At 35.4% G+C, this 13,743-nt stretch overlaps 1 protein-coding gene across 1 annotated transcript in view; it reads left to right on the top strand.

Moving 5' to 3' along the window:
- The window catches only part of LOC120276224, a 22,302-nt gene extending 8,732 nt beyond the window's left edge, over window positions 1-13,570 (top strand). Inside the window, 17 exon segments of the mRNA XM_039282946.1 lie at window positions 1,410-1,588; window positions 1,694-1,790; window positions 2,719-2,747; window positions 2,749-2,830; window positions 3,824-3,973; window positions 5,039-5,104; window positions 5,286-5,430; window positions 5,541-5,605; window positions 5,695-5,760; window positions 7,417-7,510; window positions 9,870-9,906; window positions 10,045-10,102; window positions 10,921-11,031; window positions 11,909-11,976; window positions 12,727-12,793; window positions 12,882-12,950; window positions 13,048-13,570. Of these exon segments, the coding sequence (XP_039138880.1) occupies window positions 1,410-1,588; window positions 1,694-1,790; window positions 2,719-2,747; window positions 2,749-2,830; window positions 3,824-3,973; window positions 5,039-5,104; window positions 5,286-5,430; window positions 5,541-5,605; window positions 5,695-5,760; window positions 7,417-7,510; window positions 9,870-9,906; window positions 10,045-10,102; window positions 10,921-11,031; window positions 11,909-11,976; window positions 12,727-12,793; window positions 12,882-12,950; window positions 13,048-13,140 (1,476 nt within the window). The 3' untranslated portion in view covers window positions 13,141-13,570.
- Window positions 13,571-13,743: the final 173 nt, after the last annotated feature.

Genomic DNA, 13,743 nt, shown 5'->3' with positions numbered 1-13,743 from the left:
ATTTCCTATTCAAATTCCATTAATTACACACAATATTTTTCATGTAGCACGAAAGAGCAACACCGTTTCGTTGCTTACACATATTTTCGGGTTTTTGTTTGCTCATTTGCTCAGGTGTTATCGCCCGGAAACGCAGCTATCATCTCGACACTCAGTAACGCAGCAAAGGTCGGGCAACACCACGGGAAAGAATATAGCAACCACTTTTACCAGTGGGCGATAAACCGAATGGAGAAGCTGAACACCGACCGGTCACAATCCGAATGCAAAATCAATAACCGAAAAGCAATAGCGAATAAACAATAGCGCATCATTTTCCGCATCATTTCAGCCAGGTTCCGTAACGTATTCACCAGCCATCGTCAGTGTCTCCCCGGCTGGTTCGCACGCATCGAAGTTCGTTTTTTTTCCAACTGTATTAGAGGCAATATTGCGGTAAATTGAAGAAAGAAGACCGACAAAATATCGCCAGGCACCACCCATCAATATCAGCAATAAGCCCGCTATTCACGAGTACCCCAGTGAGTCAACCGGATTTTGATCGTGCTGCCTGTACAGTACGGCACGTCACCGACAGCGCGAGTTGCAGATACTGTTTGCGTCCCAATGAACTGCATAAACAGCACTGATCGACACGGGCCCTGAGATAAAATACCAGAGTCAATCCGGAGCATATCGTGACCGTCTCGTACTTAACGCATTAATCCCACGCAAACACACAGGGTTCATTGGTCGACGTTATCTGAAAGCCGTACGACAGAGGCGCAACGTCAGCAACCACGAACAGGCGATCACTGATTCGCCTAACCGAACAAAGTTAACAACTTTATGTTTAGAGAACATGATTCGCCAGAAATATATTCACAAAATGAAAGACGGGTCGCGCCTTTCCCGACAAGAACGTGGTCACCTTCACCAGTGACCGACTTTCATTAGTCCCCTGCCAGCCGTTAGTGCTGATCCATTCCGTTGCTCAATGACCGCCGCTGGTTACCCGTTACCATCAATCCATTCCTCATGCCATCAACGTTAGCATGCACACATCTGTTTACAGCCGCCCACAAACCACCGAGTATTGTATTGATATTTCAGTTAAATCATCCCAGGCGTTAAAGTCTGCGATATGTTACCGAAACCTTTATACTTGATGATGTTTTCAACCATAAACGTTGGTCTTTCACCAGAACCTGTTAGCACTGACGATTTATTTGCTCTGGTGCCCGTGTCTGCAACACACGCAACATCAGACAAATTCAACTCATTCTCACAGTACTAATTACCTGTTCGTTATCAATGACGCAGCCTGGCATTACTACGTCAACACAGCGTTAGATACAGCGCGGGCACGTTAAAACCCGATCGATCGTGAGGGCAATACTATCGATAGTCCAGCATTGTTAAATCAACAGGAGATACCACAGACGTCGTCAGGGCAGCAGGTCAACGCCGAGGCCTGCGCGGCGGAGTGCCATTCGCACATAACCGAAAAAGTAGCTGGCGATTGCTCAGAGGAGTCAATTTGCAGCCCGCACCACATTCTTGCCTGCTCGTTGGGGTCCGGAAATGAGCAGTTACTTCCATCGAAGCGGTTGCGACAACCGCGAATAATGACAGCATTTCATTTGAAATCATCACTGGAGCAAGACCCGTGGCCTGATGAAACATGAAACACCGGTAACGAAAATTGTTACAGAGAATCAACAAGGCGATGCATAGATCTGAAAGCCGGTCACCAGCCTGAAGCAGCGTGCCAGCATTTCATCTTCAGAGCTGAGCCACTGGCCTTCTGTGTTGAGCATCAAATGTTTAAGAAGAAAGAGTGACAGGCTCACACACAGTCCATGGAAGCCCGTCAGACCCACATCCATTTCTGACCAGTGCTACCACTCTTTTTGTAAATGCGCGGCCCACATGATTCTATTATTAGAGTACCTAGCCGGCACACAGCACTTGGCAACGCGGATTAATATATGCAGCTTGAATCTCATCTTGGCAAGTATGCTTTTGAATAACCCAACAAATAGGATGTTTGGTTTAACTAGAATGGGTGCACATCAACCTCACTAATATTCTTTCATACATTATTTTTAAACTAATCAATATTTTAAAACATAATAAAGTTAAGAAGTTATTGTATCTAAGCACGTAAGAAGCAATCATTTTGAAAAAATATTTTGTTCTTAGTTTTCAAATTTACAATTTACACTAAACTAATTTATTATTTTATGCTGCACAAAACAAAGTTTAGAATAATTAAGCTTGATATTGGTATTTTTGGAACATAGATTGAGATGTTTGTTAATATGACTTCTCCAGTGTGTCTTAATTTTAAATTAATATACATGTCATATATCATAACTGGATATCTTATAACTAAAAGGGCTGCCTGATAGAGGCAATGCCTTCAGTTTTGCTATCAACAAAATCAATATGTAATGAAGTCTTGTAATTTTTCACTAGTATTTCAACTGAAGACAGTAGCTACTGTGTTTCAGCATGATAATGAAACATAATTGATTGCTATAGCTGGACAAATTAACAAGTCGACTGGGCATGGCTGGAGGGATGTCAATGAACCCTTTGTTGGAATGGAATGCATCATGAATCTTTTATGTTTTTGTTGAATGATTTATTATAATTGTTTATAAGTTTGCTTGTCTAATTTTGCAAGATAATGACTTGCTGTTGATTGTCGAAATTAGTGTAAAGATGAAATAGACAGATAACATGCCACTGATTTGGTTTATCTTTCTCGATCAGCTTGGAGTCAAACCAAACTAATCAATTGTGTTCCATCAGCCAATGTGATTCCAACTCTCTTGCAAATGAGGTACAATGCCATTCTGTGATCAAGTATATATATTTTTTTATGCCTTCATGGGAAATCTCCTGCTAACTTTGTTTAAGAAAGTCAACCCATGTGGCAATTAGCATTAGCTTCTGAAAGAAGTCCATCAAATAATAATTTAGTTTGGTGTAGGTGTAAGTTTAGAAAATAAATTTTAAAATATTTTTTTTCATTGATTGCTTACTTGCATTAACTTAGATGCAATAACTGTTAACTTTTATTATGTTTTAAAAATATTAATTGAATTTTAAAAATATAATGTGAAAGGAGTATTAGTGGTTGATGTGCGCAGCGTTCTAGTTAAACCAAACATCCTATTTTGACTTGATTCATCCAAAAGCTTATGCTTATAAGATGAGAGATTCAAGCTTGTATGTTCAAATCCATATTTTCCAAATTAACCAATGTGTGACTATTAGGTACTCTAATAATAGAATCGTATGGGCAACGCATTCTAAAAAAGAGTGGTAAGCACTATAAGTCAAAATGGATATTAGAATTCTATTGTTCTATGTCTTTGGGCTTCCATGGACTGTAATTATGTGGAAAATACTATCCATATTTCTTCTTAAATGTTTGATGTATTTTGAAATTATTGATAAGTATGAGATGAATGCCCAGCAGCCTTGCAAAAGCAAAGAATTGATGTTATTAACCCAGATCTATGCATCATAGCATTTAGTTCTGTAGCATGATTTTTGTCATTTACTACCACCCAATTGGTACCATGATTTATTAATGGTAAAGATTTTGGAGTGTATGGTTCATAATCCATTGTGTGGTTTTTTCAAATGAAATACTTATCATTATTATTCACCAGTTGTCATAACCACCTGCTTCTGATGGAAAGTTAGCTTCTCCATTTTAGTTTTAAGCTTGGTAGGTAAAATTGTAGATTATGTTGAATATAGATTGGCTCCATCACTAGAACAATCTTAATACTTTTTTTGGTTCCTTTGTGTCAATCATGTGCAGATTACAAAAGCATCACTGACACCAGAATCAAGCTACATTGCTAAGCCTGCTGCCTCGTGGCTTGATGACTTCCTTGTATGGTTATCTCCTGAAGCATTTGGTTGCTGTCGCAAGTTTGTCAATGGGAGCTATTGCCCTCCTGATGATCAGGTTTTATATATACCTTATTACTTGCCTTCTGTATCTAACCTTATGTTATTGTATGTAAGAAAATATGCCAAACCATAATCTCATTGTGCTTTCTAGTGAACAGATAATTAGTACACCTATATGAAATTGAGTTGAATTATACTGTCCTGATTAGTTTTTGTTGCATGTCTTGTTTTGAATTTTGTTTTAGGGTAAGATAAATCATCCAAGTACTTGCTGGGTTCTGCAAGTAGAGATTGTAGCATTTGTTTTTATGGATTTAGGAAAACATCATCATAGAAGTATAAAAGGTTTCAGTAGCATATCCTTAAGACTTTTTCTTTTCTTTATATACAAGTTGTTTTAATACAAGATATCAATACAATACTTTCAATGGACACTGTAGAAGAAAGCTGTATAAATGAGATGTGTGCATGAAGTAGCTTTGATTGGTGGCATGAAGAGGGAATGCCCCAGTTGGTCTCAAGTGGCAAAGACAGCTATCAATTGTACCTTTGAGTCATTTGTTTTAACGGAATGTAGGATCAAGTACTCTGCTTATTTCCATTTTTAAGGAGGGCCTATTAATTAATGAAGAATCAATTCACTTATTTACAGAAATTGTTATGGTGATTTTGTTCTCTTATCAAGGAGAAAGGCTTCTGTATATTACATCTTTTTCATTTTTCTTGAATGCCATTTCCCCCAGGCTTCAAGATTCTACATCATATTCTCTAAACATAAAGTTCTATGTTAGCTTTGTTCCATTAGAGTGAATATCTAGTAGAAGTCGCTATATTTCGTAGTTGCCTTGTTGTTTGCACTTCTAATTCATTTATGCAGCTTTCCAGATGTATTTGTCTTTCATCATTGTGTTATAATATGTGTATTTGCATTGGTTAATGAGTGAAATTGCATTTAAAATTTTTTGAACTTGGTCACTTCTGATATACTTATCCAGATTGAGAAGATGACTCTAAGTGACATTTTTTTTATCTCAAAATTTTCAGTATGATCTAATTGCTAACATACGAGTTCATTTAGAGTTTTTTTACTAAACAAATTGTCTGTACTTTGCTTTTATAGCCTCCTTGCTGTCAGCCAGATAAAGGTTCATGCAGTGTGGGTGGAATCTGCAATGACTGTGCCATGGTACTCTTTATTGTAAAACCTTTATGTTAAGCTTTGATCAAAATCAGTTCCCAATTGAACTTTGGCTTTTCACTGGGAGTATATATCATGTTGAATGTGACTATTGATTATACTGTTATTGACTCTGGAACAATTTTTTAAAATATATTTCTTAAGATGCTAATCATTCTATTTTGTCCAGTGCTTTCTTTCTTCAGATTTGCACAATGGCCGTCCTTCTACAATACAGTTCAAGGAAAAACTTCCATGGTTTCTTGATGCATTGCCATCCTCTAATTGTGCCAAGGGTGGTAAAGGAGCTTACACGAGCAGTGTAGATCTAACAGGTGTGTTCTACTTGTTACAGATTTTAAGTAACAAAATATTCTTGGAAAATGATCATGTGTTGTGTTTTATTCATCTTACTTTTCTAGTTATTGATTTTTACATTTTTCAGGTTATGACAGTGGTCTTATTCAAGCTTCATCATTTCGAACATATCATACACCTCTTAATAAACAAGTAAAAGTGGATTTTCTTTATAATTCTTTTTCCCATGGTATGATGTCCTTATCTTTCTTGCCCATTTTCTTTGCCTGCATTTACTGCAGAGTGACTATGTCAGTTCAATGAAAGCTGCACTGGATTTCAGTTCTCGGATATCTGATGCTTTACAGGTAAATGAAGAACTTCATATTAAACAAAAACTGGCAAAGTAGTAATGTAAGCAGCAGAATAGTGTGTTTATGCTTTCATTACATATTTACATGAAAAAAATATTGTGTATATTATTAGATAATTTAATTGAAAAATGGAATTTGGTTAGGAATCCTGATTATTATTTGGATGCTGTTTATAAGCTGAAAATTGCTGGGGCATGAGGCTTTTCGAGTAATTTTCCAGCCAAGTTGAATGTTCTCCCGTTCCCACTGCTTACATGCTGCAATTTACATGAAACTCTAGGATGCATAATTGAAGTTCCTGTTGAATAACAGCCAAACCAGTTAGATATTAATAAGATATATAAGCGTCATGTTAAGTTCTTACCAGCACAGTGAGTAAACCTTATTAGCTAATTGGTGATGAAATAGGAAGGGTCGATAAGATAAATAATGCAGTGCATAATTAGGAAAGTACTAATATTACTATTGAAGATGTTGCTGAATCTTAATTGGAGATGCATGATCACATTAAATTTGGCAGGACTTACTCCTGAAGGAAAAGACCTTATTAACCAATTAAGGAGATTGCTATATTTTTCTTAATGTAAGAAGTTTATTCTGAGACCAATATTACTGCAATTAGAGTGTTTCTTATATTAGGAACATCCTATTCTTAGAATCTCTTGGTTCTATAAATAAAGAGCCACTTAAGGAAGCATTATTCATGAATAAAACATGGCCTTTCTATTCTACTTGTTCATTTATGTATATTTACTTCATGACACTATTCTTCGACTCTTTAGAAGAATCTTTGTGAGAAAGTTGCAGCACTTTTGTTGAAGATTAAAAATCATTCCTTTATGTTGATTTTCAACATTGATGAAAATCCTACATTAGTTGTGCATCACACTAACATCAATAAATTTCTCTGTTGTTTTAAGATCTGCAATATTTCCCCATCTGAAGCTGTTTGTCACTTCCATTTGGATGTGTTTGTTGGTAGTTTTGGCAATGTTCACCATTTGGATTTTGCGTCGCATGTGAAAGTTTCCAATCCTGAAAAGCTGTGGCTTGATGCCCCATTTCCAAGTTGATTATGCCAGAATTGATCATGAATTAAAGTTTAAATTAGGTTGGCCTTGATCATGTCAAGCTGAATGGCACTAATTTATTTAAATTAAACTCCTTTGGGTTGTGTTTTGTCAATATCAGGTTGCCTGGATTTGAGTGACTTTGGCAAAATCAACATTGTGTTGTCTTTCAATAGTTTTAACATAACTCATTTAGATGAATTTCCTCATTTTTGGAGTATCATGTTTGGGTGATCACACAAAGACATATATGGAGCACCCAAATTTATGCTCTTGATGGAGTCACCACATCTTCATTTTGAAATTTTATTGTGCAGTGGAGTGCCTAATATTTCCACATTGGCTAAGTGAATATTGATATAAATATATGTTTGAGTTGAATCAAGACGAAAACATGTTTTGTTTGCATTTAACATACCCAACACGAATGTCTATGTCAAAAAATATCAACTGTGTATGCATTCAACAAATCATAGCGGTTATGGAATTGTGTAATTTTCTTGCTTTCAATGGATATTGTGAATATTGCAAATACTTTTAATTAATTGTTAATATTGCTCTTGCAACATTGCCAATGCAGATACAGGTGTTCCCATATTCTGTTTTCTACATATTCTTTGAACAATATCTGCATATCTGGAAGACAGCAGTCATCAACATTGCTATTGGTCTTGGTTAGTATCTCTGTTAACCATCTTAAGTTTCAGAATAGCCAATACTACACCCTGACTTATTTTGCAACTATAGAATTAATGCTTTGAATTTTCTTGTTTGTTTTCCCCATTTCTTCTAATGTTCTTGTTCCTATGTTTCTATATCCACCATTCGTGATGACTAGCTTGCTTCCAAACATTGCACATTTTTTTTGTTTAGAATGCCTTAGTGGCATTTTAGTTATCAGCTAAGTTAATTTGAGAACTCAAGTTGTACATGTTGCATTTATTTTACATGTTTTTGCTTTGTTTATCTCAGTTTAGTTGATCTTATTCTAGTTATAGGTGATTACGTATGAACTGATCCAGTTTGTTTGATACTTTAGCTATATATTTGTCTTATCTAGGCTTTATATATATATATATATATATCATGTAAGTCTCTAGGGTTTGGGGATGGAAGAAGATTTCAGTTTTCTTACAACTTGTTTATAATGTGTGGTTGGTAAATCCAGCCATGAAATGAGAAGGATATCTTGGTTCTCTAGTTCTCTTTGAGAACATGAGGGACTTTTTTGTGCCATTTCCTAGTCCTCTCTTGACAAAATAACACTAGAAGGCAGATAAATGAAAAATATTGCTGGTAAACAATAGGCAAAGTTTCAATTACCCAAAAAGCAATAAAAGTACCGCTGCATGATCCAAGGTTTAATTTGATGTCAAACTTAAGTGTCACTTTGCTTCATAACGAGGTTATTCGCTTTTAATCAAAATCAAAAGCACAGTGCTGAAGTTCTTAAATGATGACTAAATTGTAGCCTTTAAATAGAATGTCATTAACTTTAAAGCTTGAAATAGATTTGTAAATTTGATAATTTTTACTATCTTTAATGTTGTCCCTATATGATCATACTAGTCTAAGAGATTAAGATTTTAAAATGTATAGGTGTCTGGCAAATTGGTTGCTAATTTTAATGCTGCTCACAATGATGCTCTTTCCGTGTAAGATCCTCAATTTGTATCAGTTCACTAGCTCACACATGAAATAGAATAAAGTCCACAATTTCGATTTTGTCATAGTTACTATACATAATTGATCTTATAGAAGATGGCTAGTGTTAGAGTAAACATGAATTTGACCATAATTGGGTGCCTATCAGCTTTTTCAATCTTTGAAAATTAGTACCTTCACATTTAATGTCACTTTGCAGCAATATATGTTCATGGTAACAATGCAAAAAGCATGGTTTGCATGATCATAGAATTATTGGTCAAGTGACATGATATAAAGCTTCATGTCAAAACTAGAGTAAAACATGAATTTGACCATAATTGGGTGCCTATCACTTTTCAATCTTTGAAAATTAGTACCTTCACATTTAATGTCACTTTGCAGCAATATATGTTCATGGTAAATAATGCAAAAGCATGGTTTGCATGATCATAGAGATTATTGGTCATGTGAAGACATGATATAAGCTTCATGTCAAACTAGAGTAAACATGAATTTGACCATAATTGGGTGCCTATCAGCTTTTTCAATCTTTGAAAACTAGTACCTTCACATTTAATGTCACTTTGCAGCAATATATGTTCATGGTAAATAATGCAAAAGCATGGTTTGCATGATCATAGAGATTATTGGTCATGTGAAGACATGATATAAGCTTCATGTCAAACTAGAGTAAACATGAATTTGACCATAATTGGGTGCCTATCAGCTTTTTCAATCTTTGAAAACTAGTACCTTCACATTTAATGTCACTTTTTGACAATATATGTTCATGGTAAATAATGCAAAAAGCATGGTTTGCATGATCATAAGAATTATTGGTCATGTGAAGACATGATATAAGCTTCATGTCAAACTAGAGTAAACATGAATTTGACCATAATTGGGTGCCTATCAGCTTTTTCAATCTTTGAAAACTAGTACCTTCACATTTAATGTCACTTTGCAGCAATATATGTTCATGGTAAATAATGCAAAAGCATGGTTTGCATGATCATAGAGATTATTGGTCATGTGAAGACATGATATAAGCTTCATGTCAAACTATAAGTAAGAAGAACAATGACAGGTGAGTGAAGGAACAAGGCCATTCTTAATGTGAATGAGTTCAAGTTTCTGAAGTTCAGAAAGATAATTTGCTTTATCACTTGCAGATCTAAATCAGAAGCATATGGGTATGAGAATTCTTTGAATTACAAGAGTTAGCATATTGGAGTTTCCTTGACTATGTCTCTTGTGTTACATGATCTTTGTTCAGGGGCTACTAACATTTGGGTCAACATAGCATTTTGACTATAAAAATATGTCAAAGATTTAACCATTGGATACAATATTCCTTTGACAAAGTTTCATGTCTTTAATTTGCAGGTGCTGTGTTTGTTGTTTGTCTAGTAATCACCTGCAGGTTAGTTATAATACTACTGGCTTTATGCTTATTTTATGTTTTTTAGTTAGAGTTAGAAATCTTCTTTCTCATCATGCCTTTTCATGTATAAACCACAGGCAGATCATTATTTTAAATTTCATTTGTTTGCAAATGCAGCTTATGGACTTCATCAATCATTCTTATGGTGTTGACAATGATTATTGTGGATATGATGGTAAAATAACTTCCCTTGTGCATATCTCATCGTTCTTGTTATTTGCATTTTTGACAAAGGTTAAGGCTTTTGTGCAAATGTCACAATTCCGTATGGATCATACCCATGAATCACCGAAAGGAAAGTAGTCATTAGCATTATCTTCTAGATTGCATTATATGCATTCAGAAGTGGACTTAAAGGATTTCCAATATGATAATTGCAGTCAATAATGGTTGAAGAGCCGGTTCTCTGACTACATCCCTTTCATAATTTGAAGGGGGATGGGACATCATATACCACCTAATTTCTTGTGAGACTATTTGTATCTCCTGTTAGTAGCAAATGTTAAAACTATATGATGCTATAATTGTATGTGTTATTTTGACACCATTTTCATACCTGACATGGCATCGCCTCTTTGAGGTGTGGTTTTCTTCAATCAACGTATATAATCTCTGAGGAAGAGTTGCCTCAACAATACTGAATTTATCTTTGTACCTTATGATGACTGTCAACATACATATTATAAAAGAAAGTGTACCACCTGGGCATATTATTGTGCATATTATATCTAGTTTGTATCCATTGTGCAAAAATAATGATACTTCCTAGTATTTTTTTTCATTGGATGAGATGCATTTAACCTCTATGGTCACCATTTTCTACATATTTCTAAGCTGCTTGGGCATTGGTAATTCGGTTCTTCTGTTGATATTTAAGATAGAAGACATGTTTTTATTTAATTCCAACTTGCTTTGCCTATTTATTGTCTTTTATTGGTTTTATACAATTCTGATAGTATTTGCAACATATGCTTGGTTGAAATTTCTCTGCAGGGAGTCATGGCACTTCTGGAGATTCAACTGAATGCAGTGTCTGTCGTGAACCTTGTTATGTCAGTGGGGATTGCTGTTGAGTTTTGTGTGCATATAACTCACGCTTTCTCAGTAAGACTCATTTACTGCTTTGTCATGCTTTGCCCATTGACATGACTTCTACTTTTTAGTGTTAATTTGTTTATATGAATTCAATTAAGGTTATATTAATTATATTTTTCATGGGGTTTAGGTAAACTTAAAGCAGTTCACCCTTGCATGTCTACATACTCTGCTAATTTTCCAACTTTAGCAGGGTATAGTTTAAAAGATGCCGACTGTGAAGTGTTCCTTATTTGCATATGACCATGATAATCACATTTTTTATTTATTTATGCCATGCATGCAGAGGCTAACTATGCATATGACCATGATAATAACTTTTGTTTGTTTATGTCATGCATGCAGTGTTACATGGTTATCATATAACAAGAATAGGTAAACCAATTTAAATGCTTAGAAGCTTCCATCTTTTAACAATCATGTTCTACTTGCTGCTACTTTGTCCATGGCTTCATGAATGACAGCAAAATAAGCATCTCATAAGAATCAACATGGTTTGGCGAACTCGTGGATAACAATATGGTTTGGACTCTATGGTGAACACTGTCAAAATTCATTGGTCCTAACTGGAAATCTTAAGATCTTTTGCACACTTAAAACGTCAATATTGGCATTGCTGAATATTTTGTGTTGATTGTTTTCATTTTTCTATCAAAAGTTGACAGCCACCTCTATAATCTCAGAATTGAAAAAATAGAATAATCATTTGTCATAAAATCCCATATTGTAATACAGCTCTACTGTGGCATCTCCTGCCAAAAGTTACCAATGGACAGTTTTCATTGTATGCAATCAAACTACTGACCTTTTATCATGTTGAGCTGCATGCCCATTTTCTGTTAGCTTGGTTTGTCATTCCAACTTAGTATTATTTTTATGGTTACAGATTGCCAGTGGGGATAGGGAGACACGGGCTAAGGAGGCGTTATGTACAATGGGTGCTTCTGTTTTCAGGTAAGCTTCTTGTTTAAGGCCTCATAAGCTTGGCTTTTTGTTTTTTTATACTCTTACTTTAGTCTAGTTTTGTTTAAGGCCTCATATGATTATTTCAATTCCCAGCATTGAACTGGATGCTTCATGTTTTTGCCATAAGCCTAATATCTTCCAGGCTTCTCGCTTAGGCAAGGTCTTCCATTTAATAGATTTTTAATTCAATCTTGGGGGTTTAGTTAATGCAACAAAGAATTAATTCTATAGATCTCATCTGCCTCAAACTCCCTCAAATATTTATTCAAGCTCTCCTTTTGCCACATGTTCTACCGTATCTTACATCTAACAGTACTTTTCATATTGACAGGCTGCTCCACAAAATTGTCAAACTATCTAATTGATCATTGTATTCGTGATCTTATTCATGTCTTTTATCAATGGAAGAGCATGTTAAATACTTCATTTTTAGGGTTCCAAATCTAGTTTCTCAATATAGAAACACAAAATACTGCCAGATAGTAATAGGGGCAAAAGTTATCCTTCAGTTAGCAGGCCCCAGTCCTTCCATATAAATCTTAGACGTTGTATGTTCTTCATGCTATCCTTGAGTCAACAAGTCCAGTCTTTCTAAATAAATTGCACACTCTATATGTTCTTCGTTGACCACACCTTACCATTACTTTCGTGGGAGACACTTCTTCACAATATGCAATGAAACTACTTGTGGTTTCAAGATATTTTTGTACCTTACATTTGCATCCCTCTTGGCTGCAGTGGAATCACACTCACGAAGCTTGTTGGAGTGATCGTTCTACACTTTGCAAGATCAGAACTTTTTGTGGTCTCTAATGCATCACCTCTATTTGTTTCGCTAACATTGAACATACATGTGATTACATTCCGCACTGACCTTTCAGTACTGTTTACAGGTCTATTATTTCAAAATGTTTCTGGCTCTAGTGCTTATTGGATTTCTGCATGGACTAGTTTTCCTACCTGTAAGTAAATTGAAACCTTCAATTCCTCACTACCATACCAGTCCTCGAAGACCAATTGAAATCGTTTGTTAACAGAAGCAATATGGTTGTGTTGCAGGTGGTGCTGAGCATCTGTGGCCCTCCCTCCAGGTTTGTGCCTGTAGATGGTAAACAAGAAAATCAACCAGCAGCACCAGCTCAGTCAAGCTAATCAGTTTTGGCACTAAATTTGTTATATCCATATCACTGTATATATACATTATTTATGTATCGCTTATTTGACATTCATCTGGAGAGAATAAGTCGATGACCAGATTATCAGAAGACGAGGAAAAATGCTGTCACCATATACGAGGACTTGTGCAACAAGTGTCGAGTGGTCCGTCTTCTTTTGTAAATCCTCGTATTTGGAAGGCGGTGTAGCACAAGTTGTGAAGTTCTGTAGACGGCCGGCGGGAGAGTTAAGCAGGGGGGATCACTGAAGCTTGGTCAGTATGACATGTATTATATTTTGCTGGTAACTTTGCCTCTGTTTAGTGATCGGATGATGGTGTTTTGATGTAATTTCATTGCTTGATTGTGAGGACCTTTTTGCTCTTAATTGAAGTTCGTGATTTATATGCATAAAGATTATTATTTGAGCATTTCTCATGTAAAGTTTTAGATGTGACTCATATGGATAGCATATCATAGTTTTAAGGAAAAAGAAAAGATTATTGTCCATGTCTTGCATCACATTTGCCCGAAAAAAGAAAATTGTTTATATATACACGCAAATGCATGTATGAACACGTGTATGTGTGTATATACATGC

This window comes from Dioscorea cayenensis, chromosome 14, assembly GCF_009730915.1.
Source record: "Dioscorea cayenensis subsp. rotundata cultivar TDr96_F1 chromosome 14, TDr96_F1_v2_PseudoChromosome.rev07_lg8_w22 25.fasta, whole genome shotgun sequence".
In the NCBI taxonomy this organism is placed as follows: domain Eukaryota; kingdom Viridiplantae; phylum Streptophyta; class Magnoliopsida; order Dioscoreales; family Dioscoreaceae; genus Dioscorea; species Dioscorea cayenensis.
The sequence above is the reverse complement of the archived record's forward strand: the minus strand, read 5'-3'. Positions and strand labels throughout refer to the sequence as shown.